The sequence below is a fragment of the Bactrocera oleae genome, chromosome 6, assembly GCF_042242935.1.
Source record: "Bactrocera oleae isolate idBacOlea1 chromosome 6, idBacOlea1, whole genome shotgun sequence".
NCBI classification, from domain to species: domain Eukaryota; kingdom Metazoa; phylum Arthropoda; class Insecta; order Diptera; family Tephritidae; genus Bactrocera; species Bactrocera oleae.
The window spans coordinates 46688809-46703092 of NC_091540.1; the positions used below are offsets into that span (position 1 = coordinate 46688809).

General features: G+C 31.9%; 3 protein-coding genes across 16 annotated transcripts in view; all 3 read left to right on the forward strand.

Moving 5' to 3' along the window:
* Positions 1 to 4995: 4995 nt before the first annotated feature.
* Tektin-C (Tektin C) lies at positions 4996 to 7037 on the forward strand. The gene is made up of 4 exons (XM_014236244.3): positions 4996 to 5173; positions 5230 to 5445; positions 5505 to 6017; positions 6281 to 7037. Exons 2-4 carry the CDS (start codon positions 5273 to 5275, stop codon positions 6858 to 6860), a joined length of 1266 nt encoding a protein of 421 aa, XP_014091719.1. The 5' UTR covers positions 4996 to 5173; positions 5230 to 5272; the 3' UTR covers positions 6861 to 7037.
* Positions 7038 to 9111: 2074 nt separating this feature from the next.
* On the forward strand, positions 9112 to 13087 carry Bre1 (E3 ubiquitin-protein ligase Bre1). 3 transcript variants are annotated; one of them, XM_014236277.3, is made up of 6 exons: positions 9112 to 9232; positions 9410 to 10514; positions 10583 to 11014; positions 11166 to 11361; positions 11413 to 11680; positions 11795 to 13087. In XM_014236277.3, the coding sequence occupies exons 2-6, from the start codon at positions 9414 to 9416 to the stop codon at positions 12885 to 12887; spliced, it is 3090 nt and encodes a 1029-aa protein (XP_014091752.2). In that variant the 5' UTR covers positions 9112 to 9232; positions 9410 to 9413; the 3' UTR covers positions 12888 to 13087. The 3 variants fall into 3 exon arrangements, with proteins under 3 accessions (XP_014091752.2, XP_036228092.2, XP_036228093.2); XM_036372199.2 differs by having other exon boundaries at positions 9150 to 9232; positions 9296 to 10514; XM_036372200.2 differs by having other exon boundaries at positions 9150 to 9232; positions 9308 to 10514.
* A 708-nt stretch (positions 13088 to 13795) lies between these two features.
* Positions 13796 to 14284, forward strand: part of corn (microtubule-binding protein cornetto) — a 40474-nt gene continuing 39985 nt past the window's right edge. For 5 of the 12 annotated variants that reach the window (XM_070111884.1, XM_036372172.2, XM_036372177.2 and 2 more), the window contains exon 1: positions 13818 to 13979. The gene's annotated coding sequence lies outside the window, so the exon portion shown is untranslated. Of the gene's footprint in view, positions 13980 to 14003; positions 14199 to 14284 lie in introns of those variants that run through there. The other 7 variants (XM_070111887.1, XM_036372194.2, XM_036372192.2 and 4 more) reach the window with 4 other exon arrangements.

Here is a 14284-nt window from a genome sequence, read left to right on the forward strand (position 1 = left end):
AGCTACATTTTTTCACACTTAATGTTTTCACATTTATCTAGTATAATTTACATATTGATATACATTTGTTTTTGGCTGAATATATTAGCTTTTGAGTTACGCCGCCTATACACTTATTAACCGATAGTTATGTGTCGATTCCAACCCGGCGATTCAGTTTAAAACAGAACAACTCATATCGGAAAAAACATAATTTATAATAGTTTATCCAGAACTCTGCCAAACATTAGATTGTTATCTGAATTAAGTATAATAGATCTTTTTTGAAATTTTAAATATTTGAAATGCTGTAGATTTTTAAGCAATTAAAATATTTTTTTTGTTAAATTGTGAGGAATATTTCTATTGAAAAATTGCAGGAGTTCGAACAGAACAAGAACCAAGTTGTTGTTGCCAGAGCCGGTACATATTTCTCTTAATTCCGATATTTTTATTTGAAATAAACTTTAGTATATTTGTAATACCTGTAGAAATTGACAGATGTACATATGTATATAAAATTATAAAGTCATCTGCAAATGTGTCAACCAAATGTCGTAACTGTTTGTATGAAGTAGTATGTATAATACTTGGTCCCGTTTTTTCTCCTAAATCGCAATTTTTCTTAACGCTACTACAACGGTTTAAGTCAAAGATAGATTTAGCTTAGAGAATGACACAATGTTTGAAATTTTGTTGAATACACATCGAAATATATATAACAAAATTTACAAGCATCTAAAGGATCTGTAAATTGTATAAATTTATTGGGCAGCAATTTTCATTCCCTCAAAAAACTGAATATACAATGCTTAAAAGGTTATTTGTCTTTTTCAAAATTTTTTAGTGGTTTGTTTCGAAAAATTGTTGTGCATATTATTTTATTTTGATATAATGTATAATAAGAAAAAAATATATAAATAATAATTATTATAAAATACGATAAAAAGATATTGTGTTTAAGATACAAAAATATAATCTTTCTTTTATGCAAAAAACTGAAAAGGCCCTTCCGTAATATAATTGTTTTAAACGAAGGCAAAATATTGGATTAATTAGATAAGTATGCAAAAATATATAGATTTCGAGTGAATATTAAAATGAAATACGTAAATTCTTTAATGTCACAAAATAAGACATTTCTTATCATCAAAAACACCACTACAAAAGGAATTTAATAAAGCGCTGGCGTAAAAAACTGCATCCTTTCCCTGGTTCATATACTTTCATTTGAATATTTCAAGAAATTTATTATTTCCGAAGAACAAAAATATGTTTATTATACATATGATTTGCACAAAACAGGCCAACAATACAAAAATAGAAGAAAAATTAAAAAAAAAACATTGTTTGCATATACTACATGCAATAAAACTGTTTCATATTTAATATACAATATTTTATACAACAATGTGAGCAAATTAAAGTATGGAGTAAAAGTAATTTGCATGGTACAATAATGTGTGAACAAACATTAAAAAAATACCAAATTAAAAGTAATATTAAATTGATTTGACATAATTATTAATTGAAGAATATGCGTATTACTTGCCAATTGCAAAAATTTATTAAATTTATTGAAAATAAGTTTAATATAATTGAAAGTTATTTTTAAAAAGTATATTGGAAAGTTTAAGTTTTTATTGCCTTTTTTACAATAAAATAACTTAATTTTATTAGTATCGATTCTGAAATTATAAACTTATTCAATGTTTAATTTGAATACGATATTTGAATTTTGGACTTGATCTAATTCAAATTCTTAAGTGAAGACACAGCGTGTATTTTTCAATTTTATATTCATTTTATTTTCTTTAAATGAAACAACATTAATATCTACATACATATATATGCATATAATATTGTTTTTTGATGAAATCAAAAGGTGCTAAACTTATTTAAGCGTAAAGCTAAAAGAAATAAAAAGAAAATAAATATAAAAATACACAAAAAATAAAAACAAAATTATCTCGATAAAAATATGTATATTGAACCAAATCTGTATGCAATAAAATTCCTAGATTGCAAATAAAAAAGTGAGCAACAGCAGCGTTACAGTAAATACCTCAAGAGCAATTATTTTTGTTACAAAAAATGTTTAATGTACATACATAAATACGTATGAAAACTAAAATACACAAAATCAACCGAAAGAAACACAACAAAAGTAGTTTGAAAATTATTACTTAAGGAAAAATAATAAATTGTATATTTTTATAGTTACAATTTAAATCATTTATGTATATGCTATTTTACAGTTAACACGACCCTGTTTCTTTTATATGCTTCATAATTTTTTTATAAGCAAACAGTTCAAAAATGACTACAGCAGAAAAAAAATGGCGCTAAACTAAACATGTACATACACATAAACATAAACATTGCTGAATAGTTACAAAAACATACACAAACACATGCACAGTATGCAGTATAAGAAATGTCTTATTTTTATTGTAGATAAATTATAGACAAGAATCAATGCTGAAATAAAAAATATACAAAATTTATAATGTTTACAAAGAATGAAATAAAACAAGAAAATGTGTAAAAAATTCAAGCTATTTAACGTGTATATAACTGAATTAATTATACTATATACGAAGGCAGAGGGACAATTTTCATGTTGGCTCTTTCTACAAATATTTTATTATTTTACGTAAGTCATTAGTAAGGTTTTTTTTTTCGTTTTTCTTATATTTTGCATGTATACATATACATACTTACATATACACAGGCCAAATCCTCAACTCAGGATTGCGGTTATATATGTACATAGGATTTTGTTCATTTTGAATTATCATATATAATATTTTGTCCATGAAAGTCTTCCCCACAATAATTCATATGATTTCTGCTTACGAACATTTTATTGATAAAGAGCTTATAGAACCTGATCAAAACTTTCTTGATAATAAACACATAAAACAAGAAACAGTTCGCTGTTTGAAAGAAACGTGCAACACTGCCTTTTGTTCTCAACTGTCAATACAAAATACATATTTACCATCTATGTATGTGACACAACATTTACATATGTACATACAAAGCACATATATGTATACATGTATATATATATACATTATATATGGTATGTATATGCAAATATAATAATTACAATGGCATTGAACATAAAATATGAAACACAAATGTACATAGGTATTCGTATGTAGACTTAAGACATATAAGTATGTATGCATATATACTATGTCTACATGCATATATGTACATATATATATGTATGTAAGTATGCACACATATATATATATATAATTCGTTAAAGATCGTTTCGATAATGTGAAAACTATTCCTATTTGCAGAAAAGAGAAGACTATAAAAAACTTGTATCAAATAAATAACGGAATAAAATAAAAGTTTTAGATGCGTAATAAATTGAACGGTGGTTTTTAAATAACTAAATAAAATGAATTTAAGTATGTACATTTAAATCGAGATATATGTAGATTAGTTTATATAGCTGATTCCAAGAGAGGATCGCAGATGAACTGATTATGATCAGTCCTTTTTCAGACTAGAAAACGCAAAAACGTTAACTTTGGCTGCTATAGTACCCTTCACAAATACAAAAGATGTAGTGATCCGATCTAATCAATTACTTCGGAGATTGCATTACTGCCTTATATAATGATCCATGCCAAATTTTGTAAGATATCTCGTAAAATAAAAAAAGTTTACCATGCTTGATTTCGATCGTTCAGTTTCTATGACAGCTATAGTGGTCCGATATCGGCCGTGAGCAGCTTCTAGGAGAGAAAAGGACGTTTGCAAAATTCCACATCGATATCTCAAAAACTGAGAGATTAGTTCGTGTTTATACAGACAGACCTTGCTGACCTTTTATATAAATACATATATGGTATATTTTATAGGGTCTCCGACGTTTCCTCCTGGTGCTACAAACTTCGTGGCAAACTTAATATACCTTATTCAGCGTATAAAAAGAAATACCGTAATTAGATTTTAAATGTCCACATTGTTTTAGTCTTGATCTGACAAATGCGGAACAATAAAGCAAAAATTTCTGGGATGTTTTTACCTCGTCTCCATCCAAGTAGCTTCTACAACTGGCATCCGGTAAGATTTTTAATCTTGCCGCGTAGACATCAATAGAACAATATCTAGTTATAACCCCTTCAATTAGGGAAAGCTTGCGATTTACTCTGGGACATCAGCATTGTGTAATTGCATAGGTTCAATAGTAATCTGCAGAGTTCCGATCCATTCTCATTTCAACGACAGAGAGGCTGAATTGCCCTTCCTTGTAACTCATCAGTTTTACAGTAACACTTGAAAATTTTGAATGGCAAGTTGTGCGTGGCTCCAGGTGTATTTATGCATTGTTGCAATATTTATGGGTAAGATATTTAATTTATTCGAACGCTGCCAAGTATAATATTTGAATGTAAATATAATTATTATTATGCAATCCAAGTTTATTTATCATTAGAATAAAGTCTTACATATTGAAAAATATGAAACCTTTCATCTTTATTAAATATCATATTAGCAAGTATGATTATTTTGCTGGTGTGTATGTGGCGTATGAAACATTGATGACCCTGTAGAAATTAGGCTTATTGACTTTACCTTTTGAAATGTCATTTACGTTACAAACTTGATTAAGTTTGAGCAAGGTTTAATAATATTATTCTAATTATGAATAATATAACTGGATTCTCTACATGATCTTCTAACTCATACTAATATTATATATTACTTAAAACAAATCTTTATAGATTTTTATAAGAGAAAATTTGAACTTAATGCATATATAATTTATATTGATAGGAACATTAATGAGATATATATGTCTTAATGTTTCACCTCAATCATCAAAAATTTTTAATCTCCTTCGATCGATGCTAATTTTATAATTTTAGGATGGCGTGGGTGCTGGTAGGAATTCTTTTCATTTCGCCAAACTAATCTACTGTGAAAGTACTACATTAATGAAGAACCACATTGACAATTTATTCAGACCAAAAAAAAAATAATAATAATAAATTATAATAGTCCTCTAGGCAACCACGTACGAGCTCCCGTATAATCGATATTATTTTATGTGCTTGTATAAATTTCTCCACAATATGTCTATTCCAGTTGATTCGTTGTGTATGGAGTTGTTGACTTTGAAAAAATTTGTTGTTCATATTGAAGTTTATAATTAACAAACCTAGTATAATATTTCATATTCTAGACATACATACAAATATTCGTATACATTTTTTAAAGATCTTTAACAGAATAACATCAACAATAACGTGAAATCATAAAGATGCTGCCGAATATGCGTTCACGACGAATCGCTGGTCTGCATTTGACTGGCAAGGGATATGGTCCTCAAGCGAAAATACCACCCAAGTATACGGAGGAAGACTGGGATTTCAATAATCAGGTGAAATTTCGCATCACCTGTGATCAGGAACGTTTAGCAGAACGCATTGTAGAGTAAGACATATGATATACTAGTGAAAATAAATGAACTGGCCATCATTAATATGACGTAGGGAATCACAACGCATTGTGGACGAAACCAAAGACACTACTAAAAGTTGGCAGCGTGAAGTGGAACATCATATGCGCGAGCGTACTAGTGAAATTCGATTTTTATTAGATGAATTGAATAGGCAAAAGAAAACGGCTATGCTGGAGGATGAGGCGCTGAATACATACCGCAATCGTGTACTAAATGCTATAGAGTTTCTCAAGGAGAAATCGTTGGCCATAAATCAGCGTTGTCAGATACTACGAGAGGGTCGTATTGGAGTGGACCTGTGTGATGACGAGGTGGATCGTTGTTTGCGTCGCGAGTTGAAAGTTATTAAAGGATGTCAATGTTTAATGGATCGATCTCTGAAGGAGGCAAACGAGCAGATACGTAGTCTACGCGCTACAATGTATTTGTTAGATAAGGATCTTGCACAGAAGGATAAATCTCTCTTGATTGATGAAAATAATTTAACACTGCGAGAAACACAGCGCAATTTGGGCCACGGAAAAGATCTATCGAATCTCGAATGGTAAATTAATTTTATCGATAAGCCTGTTTATTGATATTTATATGTGATGCGGATTTTGGATTATACTTTGTATGTTACGGCGTTATACCAATAGTAGTAAAAGATTTCCAAGAATGAACGAGCGAAGAACAGGCATATATAATACATGAATCTGAGATAATGTTATGGTATCGACTGTTTTAATCCTTTTTATAAACTATTCATAAATATAACAAATATGTAAGATTAATTAATTAAATTTTTCACTTATGCGTCTTTTTTAGTCGTTACTCACTCGGCGAGTGGCAACATACAACATACAAAAACATTGAAGACAACGCCAAAGAGCTGAATTCAGCATCGCAGTTGCGTGCTTATATTGATTTGCTGTTAAAACAGGTGTGCGAGGACATGCAAAATCAAACGGATCGCACCAATGAGGCTTTTGAACGACGCATCGCCGAAATGAAGCATGTTAAGAAATGTTTAGAAGATAAACACAACGATTGTATGACGCATATACACGAGATTCAACGCAACATTCAGCAGTTGGAGAAAGAGCTGACCGATAAGCAACGTTCATTGACCCTCTGTCAGACACGTTTGAGTAATCGTGCACGTCGCCCGGGCCTTGAGTTAACCTGTGATAGTGTGCAGGATGCGCTCTATCATGAAATGGAAGCCTTACAGGCATCAATATGTAAACTGAATCAGAAGATCAATGAAAATAAAGCTTCGTTACGCTATTTGCTACACGTACAGATAATGCAGGAGGAGGAGATCAATATTAAAGCTAACAGTATCAAAATTGACGAAGTTGACTGCATGACCATTAGGCAAGCTCTTAAATATCAATCATTCTAAATTGTAAAGCGATCAAATGCTGTAAAAACTATAGTATTTAATGATATAAATGTAATTTCCATGTTAACTTGTGACATATCCATATACATAAAAACATACATACGAGTAGATACGATATATAAAAACATTGCCATTTATTATGCGTTCTATTTCAAATAAAATTAGCCGCTTTCTCCACTTATTTTTTTTTTATTGAACTCATTATAGGCATAATATTAGCTCACTGTTGAAGTTAAAAGTAATCCCTTTTTCATAACTAAAACGATATGAATTTTTGAAACAGCTGTATATATAATATTATTATTATCTTTATACACCTAGTTTCAAAGCTGAATTTATATATTTTGTTTAAGAAAATTGTAAATGTAATGATCCTTCAAAATCTATCAGCCACTCTGAGGTGACTTGAATCTTGTACTCGTATGTGTCTTTGATAGTATTTAAAATTGTCTATTCTTTTGATATTTTTGTATTCTCTTTGGTTTCTCGTTAGTAATTATACATTGAACAGGATAAGCCATGTCCTCAGTTTTTGAGATATCGATCTGAAATTTTCCAAGCGTTCTTTTCTCCCCAAGAAGCTACACATTTGTTGTAACTGCCAATCAGGATCACTATAGCATATGGCTGCCATACGAACTGTTCAATCAAAATTAAGTCTCTGTATAGAAAACTTGCTTATTTGATAAGGTACCTTCACGAAATTTGGATAGATTATTATCCAAAGCAACACAAAAACCTTCGAACAAATTTTTCAGATCGGCTTACTATAACAAATATAATAACTGCCATACAAGCTGACCGATCAAAATTAAGTACTTGTATGGAAAACTTTATTTGTTAATGTATCTTTACGAATTTTTGCATAAACTATTATCCAAAGCAGTACTACAATTTCCGAATAAATTGTTCAGATCGAACCACTATGGCATATAACTGCATTTAAATATCGATTAACATCAAAATAAAGATCTTTTTTTAATGCCAATTTTTCTAAAAAATATGCACTTGTTACTGTAAAGTAAAAGATAAGCACTATATCTTTCGACTAGTCGATATAGTTACTGTAAAGTAAATCATTCAGATGGAATTTAAAATTATGATATATGGGAATATATGAAAAGGCGTGGGTTGTAGTCTGATTTTGCCCATTTTCACACTGTAACATAAACATGTAATACAAGTATGCGCCAAATTTGGTTGATATTGGTCGAATAGTTCCTGAGATATAGCACTTCAGTTAGAGGTGGGTAGTACCTATCCGATTGTTAGTATTGATACCAGCTCCCATGAATCCTTGTCATACCATATTGATGCTTTCAAACATATAGAGGTGCTGTTGCATATCTACTTCTATTCGCTGATGTAATTATATATTTTTGAGAGCACGAGGTCAACACCGCGTTATACTCGAATCAAATAACTAGATACACGAGGCAACATCCTTTCTCAAGTTTAAAAAAATTAAGTATGAACTGCGCTTGCGTCCAAATATCTTGTTACTCATCCAACTAGATACACGTGGCAGCATCCTTTCTCAAGTTTATAAAAATTAAGTATGAACTGCGCTTGCGCCCAAATATCCATACTATTTGCGAACGATTAACGGATAAAAATTTAATAGCTCACATCCTAAGGAAATTCTTTTCATACATATAATCTGTTGCATCATAAGCATAATCTGAGAGCATAATAAAAATCAATTGGGAGGTAAAAATATTATATATCGAGTTTTACGTTCTATATTTCCAATTTTCGAAAGTCAACATTTTACATGATTTTTTCAATTATTGAATAAAGAGTCAATTTATCTTTATTTGAAATTCAAATCATCATTTCCTGTTACTTACCAGTACAATTAGAGGAAACAAGAAGGAAATCAACTTGATTTGCATTTATATGTACATCCATATGTACATATCCACTTGTCTAAAATTTCGAAGTAATACACATGAATATATGCAATGCCTCTCCACTTTCGTAACATTTCAAATTCTTGTTCCTTTCTGTAACCCTAAAAGCTATACATTTTTATACTACAATACTTTAAATTAGCAAAACAAAAATAAAACTGCAAACACTTAAAAACTTTTTAGTTTCTACATTAAAAATATGTATTGTGCTTAATATATATCTTAAATATATAATATAGGGATCGCGATTGGTTTTAAATCACAGGGAGACAGATTATTTTTGTTATTATTTACTTTTACGGCCGGTTTAACACGCTGTGTTTCTATTATTCCGTCTATTCCGCGAAGCGCTGTTTTAAGAAGTTTTGTATTCCGACACAGAATAGAAATGCTTACAATTTTTTTAGGTCATTTTCAATTTGCTTACGAAAATTTTTATATATAATCTGCTTAAAAAAGGTAAGTTATAGTTAAAAAGATGTTAAAATGATATATTCCAACTTTAGGTTTGGTCATTAAAAGAAAATATTCCAGAAAGTGAAAGATCTCTACTGATTATAGAACCCGGCACTCTCATGCCTCGGATTGCTAATTCCAGAAATTTTCTAATAATTTTGTAAAATATATATATTCTAGCAAAATGTCTAAACGCAGTGCAGAGGAGTCTGGGGGTGGTGGTAGCACCGCGAGTGCAACAAATCTCGGGCAACCACCTATTAAGAAAGTTCATTTTGAACCCCACCTCATTGGGCCTGTGTCGACACTAGAAGAAATGGATATTAAAGTTCTTGAGTTTCAAAACAAAAAACTAGCACAGCGTATTGAACAACGTATGCGAACTGAAGCAGAGCTGAGGCACCGCATTGAACAATTGGAAAAGCGTCAAATGCAAGACGATGCCGTATTGAATGTCGTAAATCGATATTGGAATCAGCTAAATGAAGATATACGCGTGCTTTTGCAACGTTTCGATGCTGAAACTGCTGATGAGTCTGAAAATCGCAATGAGAATGAAGTAACTACATCTTTTCTCATACAATTATCCACCTGGGATAAAGAGGAACTAGACGATAAACTTGCTAATCGTGTTCAAGTTTCAAAGAGGGCGGTAGCAAAGATAGTGCAAGTGATTGATCGAATCATGCAGCGTAATGAGAAGATAACATTAGCACTAAAAGAAGGAAATGGCGTTTCTAGTGGTAGCAATTCTAATGCGAATGCGGAAGGCGAAGATGGCACAGATAATGTTACCAATAATATTTTGCCAAACATCGATGAGACTTTGAAGCAAACCCATATTGAAATTATGACAGAAAACCGAAATTTGCAAAGTTTAAACACTTCGTTGCATGAAAAATTTCATACAATTTCATTAAAAATGAAAGAGTGTCAAGATGCTTTGACTGCTAAAGAGACCGAAAACGCAGAGTTAAAAAATCAGATCGATGAATTACAATATGACTTGGAAAAGGTGCATTGTCGCAACGACAAGTTAGAAAATCATTTGGCAGAAGCCATAGAGAAATTGAAGGCTTACCATCAAATGCATGGAGATCCCAATAAAAGCTCATCTTCTGGTAAAGGAACAGCCACTGCAAATGTAAACAGCCAACACTACGAAGATTTGCAGAAAGATTTAGAAGAGTATCGCGAACTGGCAAATAATCGTTTGCAGGAGTTGGATAAATTGCATGCTACACATCGGGAGACGTTAAAGGAGGTGGAAAAATTAAAAATGGATGTAAGTAATTTATACCAATAAATTTATTTTATATAGAGCAAAATAAATAATTCCTTTTTTCTCAATAGATTCGTCAGCTGCCAGAGTCAGTGATTGTAGAAACCACAGAATACAAATGCTTGCAGTCACAGTTCTCTGTTCTATATAATGAATCCATGCAAATAAAAACCATGTTAGATGAAACACGTAATCAGCTGCAGACAAGCAAGAATCAACATTTACGTCAGATTGAAGTTATGGAAAGCGAAGAATTAATTGCACAAAAAAAAGTGCGGAGTGAAATGATTCAAATGGAGGACGTGTTAGCTCAGATTCGGAAAGAATATGAAACATTGCGCATTGAATTTGAGCAAAATATGGCTGCTAACGAGCAAACAGCGCCAATAAATAGGGAAATGCGACATTTAATTACTTCCTTACAAAACCATAATTTGCAGTTAAAAGGAGAAGTGCAGCGATATAAGCGGAAATATAAGGATGCTTCGGCCGATAATGTAAAGGTGGGTGTTGCATGAATTCCTTTATAAAAAAGATTATTTAAACAAGTGGAAATTGTAGGGCAACAAAAAAAAAAAAATAAAGTAATACGTCGATATTTGAATATGATTATGTATTGTATGTTAATATTCTTATATTTTTTCCACATTTTAGCTTCGAAAAGAAATAGAGGATACTTTAGCTAAGCTGGAGGGTACAAAGCAGCAACCGCCCTCGGCAGAGGAGGTTAAACTAGAGAGTGGGAATTCTGTGAAAGAGGAGAATGCTGCTGGTGGCGTAGGAACAACTGGTATTGGCTCTAACGAATCATCAGCAACAGTTAAAGATGAGACAGGTGTCAACATCAAAGGTTAGATAATATGTTTTATTATATGCAGTGAAAATATCCAGTATATTGTAGGGGATGATGGTGATGACGAAATGAAGGAACAAAAAGAGGGAATAAAGCAAGAAAAAAATTCGACAGGAGCCACTGGAGTTGCTGGGGAGAAGAAAGATGCTCAAGCTGCAGGCAGTACAAATAGTAATACAACAAGCGGGACAACGGTAGCTGGAACGCCATGCATAGCTACTGTCAAGGTTGAAAAGGATGCGAAAGATGTGCCAAAGGCAAAAGATATAAAAGTAGTTGAATCTGAAATTGTGCGTGATTTAAAAGCACAGCTTAAGTAAGTATTCCCACAACACTACTTAAAATATAAATAAAAAAATGATTGCCTTACCAGTCTAATTTGCGCCTAAAAATCCACCGTAAATAAAATGAATCATAACTTTGTTTGCAGAAAAGCATTAAATGATCAAAAGGAAATGAAGCTTCTCCTTGATATGTACAAAGGGGTTTCAAAGGATCAGCGTGATAAAGTGCAGCTTATGGCAACAGAGAAGAAACTTCGGTCAGAAATAGAGGAATTGCGTCAACAATTAAAGAAAATACAGGAAAGTAAAAGAGAGGAGCGTAAAAAGCTGGCAGATGAAGAAGCATTACGGAAGATTAAGCAACTTGAGGAGCAGAAGTATGAACTGCAAAAACAAGTGGCAAGTCAAAAACCTGTGGAGAATGCGTGGGGTGGGCCGAGTGGAGCAAATTATGCTCGTCCATTTGTTGGCTCACATGAAGAGGAAGCTCTACTGAATGAAATGGAAGTAACAGGTCAAGCATTTGAGGACATGCAGGAACAAAACTCTCGATTAATACAACAACTACGCGAAAAGGATGATGCTAACTTTAAGCTTATGTCGGAGCGCATTAAAGCCAATCAGATGCATAATTTATTACGAGAGGAGAAACAAATATTAGTAGATCAAATGACCACTCGAGATACTCAAATTGAAGCAATGCATATTGTATTGCGGAAGTTAGAGGAAAAGGAGCGTAGCCTTCAAGCGACTGTAGCCACCATAGAAAAAGAGTTGATGTTGCGTCAACAAGCTATGGAAATGCACAAACGGAAAGCTATTGAGTCTGCACAGTCAGCAGCAGATTTGAAATTGCATTTAGAAAAGTATCATTCTCAGATGAAAGAAGCGCAGCAAGTTGTTGCGGAAAAAACTAGCTCGCTTGAGGCGGAGGCATATAAAACAAAGCGCTTACAGGAAGAACTAGCGCAGTTTAAGCGCAAGGCTGAACGAATGAAAAAAATTGAAATGGCTGGCAGTACTATTGATGAAGTAGTATTAGAAGAGATTCGCGAATATAAAGAGACTCTCACCTGTCCTTCATGTAAGGTTAAACGTAAAGATGCGGTATTATCGAAATGTTTCCACGTTTTCTGCTATGACTGTTTACGTACTCGTTACGAAACTAGACAGCGGAAATGCCCTAAATGCAATTGCGCTTTTGGGGCAAATGATTACCATCGCCTCTATTTAACCTAAAAAGTGCAGTACACTGTTATTAGATTTCTTTTAAGTAATACCAATTGGCTTTCACTGTCAAAAGTTTAGAAGAGCGGTGGTCAGATGAGGCCTTTTGGAGTCCTCATATCTACTAAATACAATCCATACATAATGATTTACTGTTAGATATATGCTACATATACATTAATAATTGCAATACATTTTCCTGTATATCTTTACATTTTGTGTTTGTCTTTCTTTGAATATAAATTTTTAACAGATGGTTTAAGCTTCTATTATCTATCTATAATTTCTTCCAAGGATAATATATGTATATATTATTTCCATCATTTGCGTTTTAACTAAAAAATGAGTACATACATATATCGGCATTAAGAGAATGTACGGAATTGTGATTTTGGTTATAGGACGCTTTTATTGAGATCAGTTGGTTTCAAATAAAATTTAGAATGAGTGGTAGAAATGAATATGGTTTTTTACGACTGTTTCTTGTTGAGTAGATGGAATACTTTGCTATAATAACTGTTTTTACACTAGTAAATTACAAAAATGTTAGCACCGTTTTATAAATAATCGCATTAAAATGTTCTTACTAATTTATTTTTATATAATTTTAGAATTATAAAATATAAATAATTTTCTTTCAAAACGGAAACTGGCTTGTAGGTGGCACAGGAAAATAAAGTAACATCCCTGCATTTGACTGCTGAGTTGCATGGAAAATAAATTCGTCTATATAGCTTTTTTCAATTCACATATACTTCTATTTTTACCACATTTAAATTTTTTTAAATACATTAAAATATGAAAACTATTGCGCAACTATTTCCATTAATATCTATAAATTGTTTATATTAAGTGAATGACATGCAACCCTGAAATGTGAAGTGGTAATGTTACCTTTTTCTCCTACGTTTTTTAGTGTTTAGCACTGCTAACATCAGTTCTGTTCGGCGTTGCATTTCTGTTCGATCTTAAATCGAGTTCGGATGTAACTGAGTTGCCATCAGCACGTTGTTGTTAATTGTACGTTGAGATAAATTTTCGGTATTTTTAACAAAAGCTTCAAATCGAATTTGTGTTGTACAGAAGTGAATAAAAAAATGTGTGGTTAGTTATGTGTTGCATTATGCCTAAGCTAATAAAGATGTCTATAAAGAATCATTAGAGAAAATGTATTACTAAAGTGAAGTCGCAAGGAAGTTCATGACTTCCGCAAAAGCTAAAGATTTAATTGATTTTTCGCCCATGGGTGAATGTGAGAGTGTATATGTGTGTGAAATACAGCTGCTGCAAATTTGCAGGCTGCACAATACAGAAAATTAGAAAGTAAATATTTGCTTACAAAGTACTTGCTATTTAAAATAGTCGATGAAATTAATAAATAACTTTAATAATAAGCATGTCATGGTATG